Here is a 16,059-nt window from a genome sequence, read left to right on the forward strand (position 1 = left end):
CCACGCAGCCTTGGCGGTCAGGTGTGCTCTGGAAGCCGGCGTGGCAGGAGCACTGGAAGGCACCGATGACGTTGACGCACTGGCCGTGGGGACACAGGCCGTCACTCAGGGAGCATTCATCAACGTCTGCAGGGGGAGCACATGGCTGGTGGGGACAGCAGGTAGGGGAGGGGCCCCAGGGAAGGCCCGGCCTGTGTTCGGCCGCCATCTGCAGGACCCCGAGGCACTGGGACACGTGTGCACTCCGATGCATTCATGCTCTTGGCATCCACATGCCACCACAGGTGTGAGTCCACACCTCACCCTTGTACAAACACGCACCCACACCCAGATCCACGTGCCCACCCACGTGCACACCCACAAGACCACGTGCACACCCACAAGACTCACCCAAAACACACCCTTGAATACACACACCCTCAGCAGATAACACCCACACCCTGATCCATGCACCTACGTGCACACAGCTCACACACAAACACACCCTCACACCCACTCACATGCAAACACAAATACACAAATACACCTCATACCCACTCATAGGCCAACACACTCACCCTCGACACCCACACCCACACAGCCCCATCCACAAACACACCCACCCGTGTGCAAACACACATCCACACCTAGACACACATTCTCTCACAAGCTCATGTAGACGCACAAACACCACATCCCCTCACATAAGAACACACATCCTTGTGTAGACACACACTCAGACTCACACGTAAACCCCCATGCACACACTCTTGTACACATTCCCAGATACACACCTGCATGCTCACACAGACACACAAATACACACTCCCTCCGCCTCACACCCACGCAGTCATATCACATGGACGCACATGACCCGCACCCATACTACCTCATGCGTGCAACTGCTCACATGCATAGAGACTGACACACATGTGCATACATATACATAAGTACGTACTCAGGGAGATGCACAAACACACACTCCCACCATCTCCCTCATGCAACCCACACTCACCCTCACAAGCAGTGCCCTTGGCCACCAGCGCATGTCCAGCGGGGCACTGGCACTCATAACTCCCATCCGTGTTGGTACAGGTGCCTCCCCGGCACAGCAGTGGGTCCCGGGCACACTCATCCACATCTGGGCGTGTGGAGAGAGAGAGGAGGTGTGAGGATGCTGACCTGGCAGGGTGTGATGTGGCTTGTGGAAGCTTCTCCCCGTGCCCCTCTCCCCCAACCCTGTCACCCTGGCTGAAGCCGAAAGGGCCTGGAGTTTTGGGACTTGGGTGATCCATGGGAGTCAGACTGGGAGGGAAGCTGGAATTCTCAGAATTATCAGGGACACAGGCTGACACTCCTGGAGCTGAAGGAGGCCCTGAGAAGCACCCCCACCCCCCAGAGGATACAGAGGGAAGGCAAGGCCCAGCCCCTCCAGGCATCAGCACAGGGAGTGGGGGACCTCACCACCCACCCCCCCTCTCCTCCCACTCCAGCCTCATGGGCCTCCTTCCACCCCTCAGGTGCTGTTCCCCCTCCCACTCGGCCCTCCACACAGCAGCTCCTTCTATCCTTCATGTCCACCCCAGGGCCTTTGCATGCACTGTTCTTTCTTCAAGCCGCTCTTCAGCCCCTCTTCACCCCAGCTACTCCCACTCTCTCAGCCCCACAGAGTGGGATACATCCTAGGGGTCTATGCTCCCACTGCACCAAATGGCCCTTTCAAGTGCTTATGACAGTGGCTATTTATTTTGCATTTGTCTGGGGATTTATTTTATTAAACATCTATCTCCCCATTAGGTCACGAGCTCCGAGAAAATGGCCCTTTGCTGCCGAGCTCTCTATGGTTCCCCTGAGTAGAGGCACATGAAATGTTCACTGAATGAAAAAGTGAATGAAAGGGGAAGAGGCTCCTCTGTCCCGGGCCCCCTCCTCTTCTCATGCTACGACCCCCCCGGGAGGCCTGCCCGAATCTTGGTTCCCAGGCTTCTCATCTGAATGCCACACCCAAAGTCCAGCAGCCTACAGGGATGACGCCCACACTCGCTGTGTCCCAGCTGGATCATGGCTTCTCCCCACTCCGGCCCCCTCCACCTACATCCATCACAGCAACGTCACCCCCATCCCTCGGCTCGGCCCCGAGACCCCCGAGCATCACCCTTCCCAGGGTGGCTGCCTACCCATGCAGTTCTTCATCATCATGAAGCCACTCTCGTAGCCGTGGAAACACTCACACTCGAAGCTGCCCGGAATGTTGACGCAGGTGCCCTGGCCGCAGAGGTCAGGGGAGATGCGGCACTCGTCAATGTCTGTGGAGAGAGTGGGCACGGGCCGGGCCTCCACATCTGCAAACACCCAGGGGTGCACAGGAGCCCCAAGCTGCTGAACTGAGCCAGGTTAACAGAGGTGCCGTGACTGCACCCCAGACGAGGGTAGGGAATTTCCTTCCAGCCTGGAGGCCCCTGGAGGCCACCTCTGCCAGCCCCTCCTTTTATAGTTGGGATCCCGAAGGCCCAGAGAGGGTGTTGAGCTGTCCTCGGTCACAGAGCAGGCAGGTAGACAGGCAGGAAAAGGCCGGTTCTTGTCTTTTAGGTGCCTCTAGTTCATGGCCCCCATCCCTGTAGGCGCACCCCCACCGCCCAGGAGGCAGATGCGGGCACGTACCTGTGCAGTTCCTTTCCTGGGCATCCAGGGCAAAGCCCCCAGAACAAGAGCAACGAAAGCTGCCCACGGTGTTGCGGCAGGTGCCGTGTGCACACAGCCCGGGGAAGGCTTTGCACTCGTTCACATCTGCAGCATGGGAGCACAAAATGTCACGCTGCCCCGATGTCTCTGGGTCCCCACCTCCTGAGCGTTCACCCCTCTGGCCACAGATGTTTGTTCTCTCCCAAACACACATCCCATCTCCAGGCCTCTGCCCACGCTTGTGCCCTCTTCCCATCCACCAGGTTCCCTGAGCCCAAACACACCTTTATAGAAGGGCTGGCCTGAGAGGAAGTCCCGGCTGGCAAAGCCCAGCCCCCGGGGACACAGGCTGGCAAACGCTGGGGACTCAGGCTCAGGGCATGCCTCGCACGCGGCCCCCCACGCGGCTCCCAAGGAGCAGCAGCAGACGTCCATCCGGTACTTGCCGGGCAGGGCGGCCCCACATTCATCCTCATCCCAATGCAGGAAACAAAGCTCCAGGCGCACATCTGCAAGGAGGGGCAGTCACCAGTCCTGCCCCTGCCACACTGTGCCTGCCAGGACAGGCATTAGAGCCTCCTTCAGCAGCTTCTTCTGAAACTTCCTCCCCAACGGGAAGAGTGACTTCCTTATGCTGAGAATCAATATCATCCAATACTTCCTTTTTTTTTTTTTTTTTGGCAGCACTGCGTGGCTGGTGGGATCTTAGTTCCCTGACCAGGGATCGAACCTGGGGCCCCCAGCAGTGAGAGCACCGAGTCCTAACCACTGGACCACCAGGGAATTCCCAACAGTTACATTTTAAAAATGATATAATCCAATAGTTACATTTGAATAATGGTATAATCCAAAACTTACACTATAATAACTTGCACTGCTAGGTGCTTGCTATGTGATGGGCACTGTTCTAAGTTCATCAATCCATTGAATCCTCAAAAAAACACCAAGAGGAAAATATTATCATCATGCCCATTTTACAGGCAAGAAAACTGAGGCAGAGTAGGGTTAGGTAGCTGACCTGAGGCCAAACAGTTAGTAAGAGGTACAGCGGGGTTCAAACCAGGCCATCTGGCTCCAGAGTGTGTGTGTTTAACCTGTAAAGCTCCCTTGGAATAATCTGGGAGTGGATAAGCCTTCCTCAGCACCAGACACGAGGGTCTAAGAATGGGGCTGGTTAACTACGGCCTGGGGTGCCAGCCTCCTGTTTTTGTAAATAAAGTTGACATCCATTTGTTTCTGTACTGTCTGTGGTTGTTCTTACACTACATGGCAGAGCTGAGTAGCTACAACAGACTGTGAGGCCCCAAAAGCTGAAAACATTTACTCTCTGGCCCTTTGCAGAAACAGCTGGCTGATCCCTGGTCTAAGACAACTTCTCACTCTTTACAAAACGAACATATGTTTAAGTGGGTCCATTTGAGGACAAGACCCTGTTACAGAATCTTTAGGGAAAAATAAAGATAAGCGAAGTGCCATGACACACAGGGATCTGTCTTAAGTTCCCGTGTACCCAGTGCCTCGGTCCAGGGCTGACCAGACTGAGCCATTTCACCTGGCCGTGAATTCAGCAAATGGCTTTTTTTTCTCTTTACTCAGCTACTTTCTTTCCTTGCTCACCTTTTGGAATCAGCAAGAAGACCCGCTGCACACCTGAAGCTCAGTTTAGAAGGAAATCGAAGTTGAGAAGGGTCATCAGGGCCCATCTGCCTGATGTTGACCAGGCTCCAAGGTGACCCCGAGGAGGCTACCAATGGATTGATGGTTTTTTTTTTTTTTTGGCAGCACTGCGTGGCTGGTGGGATCTTAGTTCCCTGACCAGGGATCGAACCTGGGGCCCCCAGCAGTGAGAGCACCGAGTCCTAACCACTGGACCACCAGGGAATTCCCAACAGTTACATTTTAAAAATGATATAATCCAATAGTTACATTTGAATAATGGTATAATCCAAAACTTACACTATAATAACTTGCACTGCTAGGTGCTTGCTATGTGATGGGCACTGTTCTAAGTTCATCAATCCATTGAATCCTCAAAAAAACACCAAGAGGAAAATATTATCATCATGCCCATTTTACAGGCAAGAAAACTGAGGCAGAGTAGGGTTAGGTAGCTGACCTGAGGCCAAACAGTTAGTAAGAGGTACAGCGGGGTTCAAACCAGGCCATCTGGCTCCAGAGTGTGTGTGTTTAACCTGTAAAGCTCCCTTGGAATAATCTGGGAGTGGATAAGCCTTCCTCAGCACCAGACACGAGGGTCTAAGAATGGGGCTGGTTAACTACGGCCTGGGGTGCCAGCCTCCTGTTTTTGTAAATAAAGTTGACATCCATTTGTTTCTGTACTGTCTGTGGTTGTTCTTACACTACATGGCAGAGCTGAGTAGCTACAACAGACTGTGAGGCCCCAAAAGCTGAAAACATTTACTCTCTGGCCCTTTGCAGAAACAGCTGGCTGATCCCTGGTCTAAGACAACTTCTCACTCTTTACAAAACGAACATATGTTTAAGTGGGTCCATTTGAGGACAAGACCCTGTTACAGAATCTTTAGGGAAAAATAAAGATAAGCGAAGTGCCATGACACACAGGGATCTGTCTTAAGTTCCCGTGTACCCAGTGCCTCGGTCCAGGGCTGACCAGACTGAGCCATTTCACCTGGCCGTGAATTCAGCAAATGGCTTTTTTTTCTCTTTACTCAGCTACTTTCTTTCCTTGCTCACCTTTTGGAATCAGCAAGAAGACCCGCTGCACACCTGAAGCTCAGTTTAGAAGGAAATCGAAGTTGAGAAGGGTCATCAGGGCCCATCTGCCTGATGTTGACCAGGCTCCAAGGTGACCCCGAGGAGGCTACCAATGGATTGATGGGACTACAGGAGGAAAAGCTGATAGAACACGGAGCACTACCTGCTGGCCGGCACATGCTTTTGGCCAAGAAATGTCCTGTTCTAGATGTTGATAGGGACAAAGCAAGAAGCCCTCGTCAAGGGGGGAAATATCTCAGAGCCTTTGAGACTGAGGGTAAGCCATTCAGGGTGAGGGTTTGAGCCCTGGATGCTGAGGAAGGTTCACCAGCATCACTTAGCACGCACGCTAGAGGTGTCTCCTGCTCAAATCCTCCCGTGTAAACCTTACTCGGTAACAAGAAAGAATAAACGAAAGTTGCAAATATTATTCCACGAGATTTTGCCATCTGCAACGAGCTTCCTTAGAAGGGCAGTTAAGAAGATGCATCCCCCAAAACAAACGTCTTTGGAGACACGTGCGCAGGAGGTGGGCAGTGAGCAGAGGGTCCTGGAGGACCCCTGAGATCCCGCTTGTCCCTAGGAGGGGTCTCCAGCCACTGGGAGTGGAGGCAATGAAGGGCAGGGGGCCCTGCATGGGGACCCAGCCCACACTCACCCACGCACAGCCGGCCCGTGGCATCCAGCGTCAGGCCCTCAAGACACTCGCAGTGGAAGGAGCCAGCGGTGTTGAGGCAGCGCCCATTGGGACAGACCCCCGGGAAGACCTCACACTCGTTCACATCTGGGCAGCGGAAGGCAAGGAGGAGAGGCAAGGGCTGGAGGCTCCCAGGAGCTGTTCCCTTGGGGCCTCAGGACACCACGTGGTCCTTGGGGAGGGGGAAGGGGCAGTGCCAGCCTCAGGGGCTGGCGGATCGCAGGGAGGACCCAGGTACCAAGGAGGGAGAATGTCTCGATCTCAAATGACTTCAGGGAGGGGCCCCAGGCAGCCCCCATGACACTCGCCCACGTGTGGCTTGGAGGGCGAACCGCGGAGGGTGGGGATGGGGGTTACCTTCGCAGCTGAGCCCCTTCACGCGGGCGAAGCCACGGGCACAGGCGGGGTCTGTGGTTGGGGAGAGGAGTCACTCTCTCCACTCAAACACAGGGGATCTGTCCCCCCCCAGTTGTCCCGATGGCGTGGGAGCCCCCGGAGCACCCCCCCCCCGGGGCATTACCTATGTCACAGCGTTCGCAGGGGCTCCCCCAGGCAGCCCCGAGCGTGGCGCAGCACTCGGACCGCAGGGTGGCTCCGTGCAGGTTCGCCTCGCAGCGGCCATCCTGGACCTTTAGCCAGCAGGTGCCTTTGGTGCTGTCTGGGGGGAGGGGCTTGCTGTCTCACCTGGCGGGCCCACACCTGCACGCCGACCCGCAGAGACCCAGCCTACACCGGGGCGTCGGGGACCCCGCTGCTCCGTGGGGCCTCTCACCTAAGCACACGGTGCCGGAGGGTCCCAGGCGGCTGCCGGGGGCGCACTCGCAGGCGTAGGAGCCGGCCAGGTTGCGGCACACGCCGTTCACACACGGATTGGACAGGCACTCGTCGATGTCTGCAGGGACAGCCCCCCCCCAGCCGCCCCACCCCACAGCGAGTCCTAAGCTGCAGGAGGGGGAGCCCCACCTGACCAGGGGCCCCTCCTCCCCACGGCTGCCAAAGTCCAGTGGCAGGGGGCGCAAGCGGTCAGAATACAAGGGAACGGACTGCGCAGGCTCAGACGCACGTGAGTTTGCACTGAATCGTCTTGTGCACCTGCACAAGCCCGCTGACGTGCAGGGTCCTGGGAGCGCACACAGGTAAAAGTGCAGAGGGATAGGCACGGTGGGGAATGGTGGCCCTCAAAGGGTTGGTCATGGCACAAGACAGGTGAGAGGCAGAAGGAAAACCCAGAAGGGATGGAGGCCTGGGTGTGGCCAGGGTGGGGGAGGGGTGTCAGCTGGAAAGAAGACAAAGGACCAGGGGAGGGGTGGGGCCAGATGAAAAGCTTGTGCGTGACTGTGTGTGTGTGTGTGTGTGTGCGCGCGCGCGCGCGCACGCGCGCGCGCGCAGGTGTCTGAGAGTGCCAAGGGATCGCTATGCGATGGGCAAGGTCATCACAACAAAGTGTGTGTGGGCAATGGCGAGCATGCACACTTGAACATGTGTATGTGTCAGTGACTGCACGTGTGTGAGAGGGAGGATGGGCACGTATTCTTGTGTATAAGCGTGAGTGTGTATGAGCATGTGAGTGCACAAATGTGCAGGTATGTGAGGATGTGTGTGGCTGTGAGCCTAAGTGTGTGAAAGGGCGAGTGAAAGAATGTGGGCACACACATATTTTTGAGAGTGTGCACGTGAGGGTGTGTGACTGTGGGAATGTCTGTGAGTGTGAATATGGGTATGTGTGTTTTGTGTGAGTACCGGTGTGTGTAACTGAGTGATCATATGCACACGTGTGAATGTCAGAGGGTCTGAGTGTCTGCATAAGGGTGTGCCTTTGAGGGTGTAACTGTGGCTGTGAGCATGCGTGTAAAGTGTGAGAATAAGTGTGAATGTGGGTATTCTGTGTGTACCTATGAGTGTGTGTAACTGTGAGACTGAGTGTGAATACATGTATGCCTTTGAGCGTGTCTGTGTGCGTGAATGCAGGTATACATGCATCTTTGAGCATGTGTGTACCCACAGCATGCAGCGTGCGTAAGTATCTGCACGTATGTGTGCGTGGCTGTGTGCCCCGGGACCCTGTACCTTCGCAGGTCTCCGTGTCTTGCCAGAAGCTGAAGCCCTGGGGGCAGGAGCAGCTGTAGCTGCCAGGGCTGTTCCGGCACCGCCCGTTGTCACACAGGAGGCTGTTGAGTGCACACTCATCCACATCTGCAGGGTGAGGGGGGGAGAGCGGGGTGAGGGGTGTGCAGCAGTGGCGGCCCACCCACCTGCCCGTCCACTTGCCAGGCACGCTCACCCATGCACTCCTTGCCGGCTGCGGCTGCCTCGTAGCCCAGGTTGCAGATGCAGCGGTAGCTGCCCCGCAGGTTCTCACACATACCGTTGGCACAGACATCAGGGTCGAGGGCACACTCGTTGATGTCTGCACCAGGAGGAGGGCGTCAGCAGCTGCCCTGGCTCCCTGGAGGCTCCAGAAGCCATGTCCCCCGGGGCCAGAGCTCTAGCCTAGACCCTGCCTCCTTCCCCTTGAAACCAGGGTTTCTCAGCACTGTGGATATTTGGGGCCAGACCATCCTTTGCTGTGACGGGGGGCGTCCTGTGCATTGTAGGATGTTGAGCAGTATTCCCAGCCTTACCCAGGAGATGCCAGTAGCACCCTCCCCAATATTTGTCCAGGCATTGCCAAATGGCCCCTCGGGGTGGGAGCAAAACTGTCCCCAGTTTGGAACTCATGGAACAGATGTTTATATGGCAGCAACATAACTTTGAAAAAAAAAGTGCAATCATTATCACTACCATGATAGGATGTTTACTATTTTGTGCCAAGCATATTAGGTCATTTGATCCTCACAACATCCCTGAAATGGGTCTTACCGTTATCTCCACTGTACAGACAAGGAGGCACAGAGACGGTAGGTAACTTGCCTGAGGTTATTCAATCAATAAATAGTAGGGCCAGGATTCGAACCCACGCATCTGGCTCCAGAATCTGTCCCTTTAACTGACGGGGGTGGGGGAGGGGTGGACATCTGTTCTGCCCTGATGGCCTAGCAGTGGATGGGAAATCTGACTATTCTAAGTCCTTTTATTTCTTGCTCAGGCAGAAAAGCTGTTTCAGGAAGGGATGGTGTCATAGGTTGGAGTCCTAACCCCCAGGATCTCAGCATGTGACTTTATTTGGAGACAAGGACTTTACAGAGGTGATCCAGTTAAAACGAGTTCATTAAGGTGGACAGGCAATCCATTCCAATACGACTGTATCCTTATAAAAGGGGGAAATTTGGCCACAGACGCACAAGGAGAACCCCATGTCAAGAGGAAGGCAGAGGGGTAATTCCCTGATGGTCTAGTGGTTAGGACTCTGCATTTTCACTGCCGAGGGCACGGGTTCAATCCCTGCTCGGTGAACTAAGATCCTGCAAGCTGCACGGCGTGAAAAACAAAAGATGAAGACAGAGGGCATAGGGATGAATTAGGAGTTTGGGAATAACATACACAATACTATATATAAAACAGATAACCAACAAGGACTACGATATAGCACAGGGAACTCAATATTTTTAATAACCTATAAGGGAAAAGAATCCGAAAAAGAATAGATATGTATGTATAACTGAATCACTTTGCTGTACACCTGAAACTAACACAACATTGTAAACTTAAAAAAAACAAAAAAAGATGAATGCAGAGATCAGGATGATGCTTCCACCAGCTGAGGATTTAACAGTGAAGTGCCAGAAGCTGTGGGAGAGGCATGGGACAGACTCTCCCTCACAGCCTCGGAAAGAGCCATCCCTGCTCACACCTTGATCTTGGACTTTTAGCCTCTCCAGAGCCGTGGGAGAATAAACGTCTGTTGTTGAAGCCTCCCAGCCTGTGGTACTTTGTTACGGCAGCCCCAGCGACATGACAGTGCCCAACCACGACCCCACCCCTCTGTCCCAGCACTGCCCCGCTCACCTCTGCCGTCCGTGGTGATGCCAAGACCGCTGCTGCACAGGGCCTGGAACTCGGCTGGAGTGGCGGAAGCAGAGGGAGAGGGGTCAGTGGCCATTGCCGAACCCAAACCATGCCCAAGACGTGGCCCCTTGGAGCTGAGCGAGGGTCTGGGACTAAGATGCCCCCCCCCCCAATGGGAAGAGCAACTTCCTTCCGTGTCTTCTTGGGGAGAGAAATCCCCACCCCCCCCCCCATAGGAGCCAAGCCCCCCCCACACTGTCCCCTCCTGCCCCGTGGGTGATCAACTAGAAGCAAGAACTAAAGGAAAGCGGGTGGACGTGGGGCAGCCGACCCTCACCGGAGTTCTTGGCAGGACACAGCTGGCAGGGTTCCCCAAACCCGTGGTCGGGGCTCACACAGCAGCACTCGGATTTGGTGACGGCACCGGGGAAGGGGCGGGCACAAGAGCCCTTGTTGAGGGTCCCGTAGCACGTGCTACGCATGTGGGTGTCCACGCACACGCGGCCATCCATGCCCACCGCGAGCCCCCCCAGGCAGTGGCAGCGGAAGGAGCCCTCGGTGTTGGTACAGTGGCCGTTCATACAGATGCCCGGTGTCTGGCACTCGTCGATGTCTGCAGGGGGCCGTGGGTGACTGCGACAGGTCCCAGTCCCCCACCACCCGCCCTTGACGCCTCCCCTCACCTCTTCCTCCCTAATCCCCATCACTCCCCTGTGGTCCAGCCTCCAGCCTCACCCACACAGTGGCGGCCACCGGGCGCCAGCAGGAAGCCGGGTTTGCAGAGGCAGGAGAAGCTGCCATCCTCATTCAGGCACAATCCGTTGGCACACATGGTGGTGGTGGCACACTCGTTGTGGTCTGGGGACACCGGGAGAGGCTGGTTCCCAGCGGGGTCCCAGCAGTCACCCCTCTTTGGGCCAGCCCTGCCAGGTAGACCAGCTCCACCCCCTCACTTTTCCAGGGACCCTTCCCAGGGCAGGTCGAGCCTGACAGGACAAAATGTGACTGTCGGGGACTATGTCGACTTGGATATAGTGAACTGCTGGAGTGTGAACTCCCCTGGGGAAGACTGGGACCACTAGCTCGAGTCTGCATCTTCCATCCTGGCACACCGTAGGTGCTCCATAAATAGTTGTTCAAAGTCGAATGCATGAGGTGTGGTGGTTACACAACATTGCACTAAATGCCACCAGTGTTCCTTTAAAAATGGTCTAAATGGTAAATATGTTATGTATATTTCACCACAATAAAAAATGCAAAAAAAAAATTTAAAAAATGAGGTAGTGTTTGCATGACTTTATGAATGTACTAAATGCCACCAAACTGTTCCTTTAAAAAGGGTAGGGGGGCTTCCCTGGTGGCGCAGTGGTTGAGAGTCCGCCTGCCGATGCAGGGGACACAGGTTCGTGCCCCGGTCCGGGAAGATCCCACATGCCGCGGAGCGGCTGGGCCCGTGAGCCATGGCCGCTGAGCCTGCGCGTCCGGAGCCTGAGCTCCGCAACGGGAGAGGCCACAACAGTGAGAGGCCTGCGTACCGCAAAAAAAAAATGCTACGTTTACTTTCCTGCAGAAAAAAATTGAATAAATGTGGGTGCACAACATTGGGAACTACTAAATAAACGCCACTGAATTTTTCACTTTTAAATGATTACATTTATCTTGTGTGAATCTCACTTGAATTTAAAAAGAAAAGGGCAAAAACTGTCAGCTGAAAAGAAAACAGTCTAATTTAAAGGAAGGCGGTGGGTGCAAAAATGATTTGTTTACCAAAGTATCAGTTTTGAACAATAAAGGATTGTACCAAAAGGAAGGAAGGAAAGAAGGGAGAGAGGGAGGGAAGGAAAGGAAAGAACAAATGAATAAAAGGTCCACACCAAAACTTGTACATGAACATTCATAGCAGCATTATCCACAAGAGCAAAAAGTGGGAACAACCCAAATAGCCATTAACTGATGACGGTATAAACAAAATGTGGTCTACTCATATAACGGAATGTCATTTGACAATAAAAGGGAATGACGTTCTGACAACTGCTACAACATGGGTGGACCTTGAAAACATGATGCTCAGTGAAAGAAGCCAGTCACAAAGGCCATGGAGTATGTGATTCCATTTATACAAAATGCCCCGAACAGGCAAATCCATGGAGACGGAAAGTCGATTAGCCTAGTGCCGAGGGCTGGGGGGGAAGAGAGAGGATTCTGCAATGGAGAGGAGGTGATAAAGAGGTTCTAAACTTAGATTGTGGTGATGCTTGTACTAAAAGCCATTGAAGTGTACACTTTAAATGGCCACTTTTATGGTATGGAATGATATATCAATAAAGATGCTAAGAAGGTTTTTTAAAAAATGAAAGAGGGCTTCCCTGGTGGTGCAGTGGTTGAGAATCTGTCTGCTAATGCAGGGGACACGGGTTTGAGCCCTGGTCTGGGAAGATCCCACATGCCGCGGAGCAACTAGGCCCATGAGCCACAACTACTGAGCCTGCGTGTCTGGAGCCTGTGCTATGCAACAAGAGAGGCCGCGATAGTGAGAGGCCCGCGCACCGCGATTAAGAGTGGCCCCCGCTTGCCACAACTAGAGAAAGCCCTCGCACAGAAACGAAGACCCAACACAGCCAAAAAGTAAATTAATTAATTAAAAAAAAAAAGAAAGAATGCACAGGGAATTATACTCAATACTTTATAATAACCCATAAAGGAAAAGAATCCGAAAGCGAATAGATACATGTATATGTATAACTGAATCACTTTGCTGTACACCTGAAACTAACACAACATTGTACATCAACTATACTTTAACTACAAAAAATAAATTAAAAAAATAAAATTTATATGTACCAAGAAAAACACTGATTAAGGATTTCAACTCTTACTGGTTACAGACTATGCAGAGATCTGAAGGAAATATTAAAGACTTGACGGTAGGGCTTCCCTGGTGGCGCAGTGGTTAAGAATCCGCCTACCAATGCAGGCAACACGGGTTCGAGCCCTGGTCCGGGAAGTTCCCACATGCCTCAGAGCAACTAAGCCCGTGCGCCACAACTACTGAGCCTGGGCTCTAGAGCCCACGCGCCACAACTACTGAGCCCACGCGCCACAGCTACTGAAGCCTGTGCGCCTAGAGCCCGTGCTCCGCAACAAGAGAAGCCACCACAATGAGAAGCCCGTGTGCAGCAACGAAGACCCAAAGCAGCCAAAAATTAAAAAAAAAAAAAGACGATGTTAAAATTATAAAACAATGAATTAATCAAAATTACTTTCAGTAGGTGATATCTAACTAATAAAAAACAATGCAACTAAAAATAATAATGATTTATGCACAGACATAAATTACTATACCTAAAGTTAACGCTAAGAAAATAGCTAATTTAATAATCAACTTTCTAAATGTATCTAAAAATCAACAGGAAGTAAATGCTCTGCAAAACAAAAAAAGAATGAAAGGAAGAAAATCCTTCCTGATGAGGGAAGACTACAAGGCAGGTCCCCTCAGAGAGGGTGACAGAAAAGAATAAAGGGAGTCCCCGGTGGCCCCCACAAGCTGTGGGGAGCTTGGGTGGCACCCCCATACCCCACAGGGAGCCTGAGATCGGGGCACTCTCCACGGTCCTGACCCACGTCTCTTGGAGGCCAGACTCTCTCGAGGACAGGTAAGGGGCCATGAGTCAGGGGCAGGGGCAGACGCAGACAGCTGATGGCACGGTCTTACCCCAAAGGCCCCTTCCTGGGATTCAGGGCATGAATTCAGGAAGGAGAGAATGAAGGAGTGAGTAGGGGCTGGATAGACCACAAGGAGGATCTCAGATGGGCTGGTTCGGCTCAGAAAGGGGAGCAGAGGACCCACCGTGAGGAGGGAGGTGGGTGATGCGGCACGAGTGGCAAGATGCAGAAGGTAGCTACTGGGGCCCAGAAGCCGCTTCCCCACCCGCTCACCCTCAACTCACCCACACAGTTCTTGCCATTGGGGCCCAGCTCGAAGCCTGCATTGCAGACGCACTGGAAGCTGCCTGCTGTGTTGACGCAGCGGCCATGGTGGCAGAGGCCACTGCTGACGATGCACTCGTCCATGTCTGGTGGGGAGGCAGGCGGGCAGTCAGCAGGCGTCCTCCTGGCCCCCAGGCTCTAATTCAGATGGAGGTTCCATCAGCCAGGCTCCCGGTCACCCCCACTGTCCGATGGACGGCCATACCCACGCACTCCTGCTTGGTGAGCGTCGCCTGAAAGCCCTCCCAGCACCGGCAGTGGTAGGAGCCGGGGGTGTTGACGCAGTCTCCGTGGTGGCAGGGGCTGCTGGCACACTCGTCCACGTCTGCAGGCAGAGGACCCTGAGCCCCAGCCCGCCAGGGTGCTCCCCCGCCCCCAGCCCACCCCTGCCCCAGCCGCTGCTCACCGATGCACTCTCCCCGAACGTCCTGGGTGTAGCCCACGTTACACTCGCAGCGGTAGCTGGAAGAGGTGGGCAGGCAGCGGCCATTGAGACACAGGTTGGTGAAGTGTCGGCAGATGTCAATGGTCTGGTTCAGCGTGGCTGTGCCTGTGAGTAGGGCCGACGTGGGGCACCCGAGCACGTGCTGGCCCCCTGGGTCTGGACCTCACCTCCAGGTTCAGACACCCACTCAAGAAGCTGGAATCCTACCCCTATGGCCAGGCTCTCCCACTTCAGCCAAGTCTTGCCCCACCTCCACCCTGGCTGAGACCCCCAGCCCCCCACCCCAGCCCTAGACCCTCACCCAAAACCCAAACCCTGACCTGGAGGCCTGGATCCCCAATCTACCCCCAGCTCCAGACCACTGGCAGTACTTTCATCCCTACTGCCCAGGCCAGGACCCACACTCCAAAGCCCTGACTCTCTGTCTCTGAGGCCTGGACCCCCTTCCCCCAAGGGAGGAGTCTTGGATCCCAAGTCCTCACCAATGTTGGTGTCACCAAGGCCCAGGCTGGGAACCCCACGCCCACTGGATCCGAAGCCAGGGAGGCCGGGGAAGGGGCCTGGGTAGGAGGGCAGCAGCGGGAGCCCCAGGGCACACAGTCGCTGGAACTCATCTGCAAGGAAGCGGGGTTGGAGGCCAAGCCTTCGGTTGTGCCCCGGGATTCCAACCCGCAGACCAAGCTCTGGGGGCAGAGGAAGGTGGGAGGTGGCCCCAGGCCACTCACCAGAGCCCCGCGGCGGACACAGCTCAGGGGCCGGGCCAACTGCCCAGCACCTGCCCGTATCACAGCAGCACTGCCTATGGGTATAGTGGCCAGCGAGGTCTCCGGCACAGCGGCCCACGATCAGCGCCGAGAAGCAGGTGCCGGCACGGTGGTCTGCAAGGGGTGGGGTGTCGGGAGGATCCGTTACCAGACTTCAAATCGCAGGTCTACCAGCACCATCTGCAGGACAGACCTCCTTGCCTCTCTGTGCCTCAGTTTCTCCATCCATGGATAGGAGATGCTCAGAGCACCCACCTCACCTCGGTAGAGTGTTGCAGAGTGCACCGTATCTGGCATGTGGCCAATCCTCACTGAGTGAGGATCTTATTACCAAGATTTCCAAATTACCCCAGGGAGGGAGACTCAGGCTCATGCTGAGCAAAAGTGTCCCAACATCTAAAGCTGGCATTGTTAGGAAGTTCCCTGTCACTGTGGGTATTCAACCACACTGAGTAAGACCCCTGGTTCAGGGGGTTGCCCCGGTGAGAAGTCATGCTGGGTGCTCAAGCAGAGATGCTGGGATCTGTATCTGCGTGTCCCCGCCTACCAGCCCTGGGCATTCTGGGGAAACCTAAGAGGCTATGAATTTGAGGAGGGGCCTGGGGAGCAGACTGGTGGACTGATGGCTGCAACTCTTGGAGAGACTGAGGCAGAGACTCCCCAGGTACGAAAACCACAGACGCTTCCACTGTGCCCTCGAGCCTGACGGCGTTACACGGTGATCATATTTCTCAAGCTCTGACTCCAAAAGAGCATATTTTTAGGTTTGAAAACCCACAAATGTTGGCCAGTGGCCCACAGCGGGGGGGGGGGGAACCCCCCCC

General features: G+C 54.6%; 1 protein-coding gene and 2 non-coding genes across 3 annotated transcripts in view; all 3 read right to left on the reverse strand.

Moving 5' to 3' along the window:
* FBN3 (fibrillin 3) overlaps window positions 1-16,059 on the reverse strand; it is an 89,869-nt gene that overhangs the window by 38,565 nt on the left and 35,245 nt on the right. The window contains exons 13-31 of the mRNA XM_007460750.1: window positions 15,197-15,349; window positions 14,954-15,085; window positions 14,433-14,576; window positions 14,232-14,351; window positions 13,987-14,112; window positions 10,775-10,897; window positions 10,377-10,652; window positions 10,040-10,093; window positions 8,376-8,501; window positions 8,162-8,287; window positions 6,867-6,986; window positions 6,615-6,752; window positions 6,452-6,502; window positions 6,056-6,181; window positions 2,946-3,170; window positions 2,641-2,766; window positions 2,157-2,285; window positions 995-1,120; window positions 3-126 (exon numbers count right to left, since the gene is read on the reverse strand). Of these exons, the coding sequence (XP_007460812.1) occupies window positions 3-126; window positions 995-1,120; window positions 2,157-2,285; window positions 2,641-2,766; window positions 2,946-3,170; window positions 6,056-6,181; window positions 6,452-6,502; window positions 6,615-6,752; window positions 6,867-6,986; window positions 8,162-8,287; window positions 8,376-8,501; window positions 10,040-10,093; window positions 10,377-10,652; window positions 10,775-10,897; window positions 13,987-14,112; window positions 14,232-14,351; window positions 14,433-14,576; window positions 14,954-15,085; window positions 15,197-15,349 (2,545 nt within the window). The remainder of the gene's footprint in view (window positions 1-2; window positions 127-994; window positions 1,121-2,156; window positions 2,286-2,640; window positions 2,767-2,945; window positions 3,171-6,055; window positions 6,182-6,451; window positions 6,503-6,614; window positions 6,753-6,866; window positions 6,987-8,161; window positions 8,288-8,375; window positions 8,502-10,039; window positions 10,094-10,376; window positions 10,653-10,774; window positions 10,898-13,986; window positions 14,113-14,231; window positions 14,352-14,432; window positions 14,577-14,953; window positions 15,086-15,196; window positions 15,350-16,059) is intronic.
* Window positions 3,371-3,444, reverse strand: TRNAE-CUC (transfer RNA glutamic acid (anticodon CUC)). The gene has a single exon. It is a non-coding gene; the product is annotated as a tRNA-Glu (tRNA).
* On the reverse strand, window positions 4,469-4,542 carry TRNAE-CUC (transfer RNA glutamic acid (anticodon CUC)). The gene has a single exon. It is a non-coding gene; the product is annotated as a tRNA-Glu (tRNA).

This window comes from Lipotes vexillifer, unplaced genomic scaffold (assembly GCF_000442215.2).
Source record: "Lipotes vexillifer unplaced genomic scaffold, Lipotes_vexillifer_v1.1 scaffold1011, whole genome shotgun sequence".
NCBI classification, from domain to species: domain Eukaryota; kingdom Metazoa; phylum Chordata; class Mammalia; order Artiodactyla; family Lipotidae; genus Lipotes; species Lipotes vexillifer.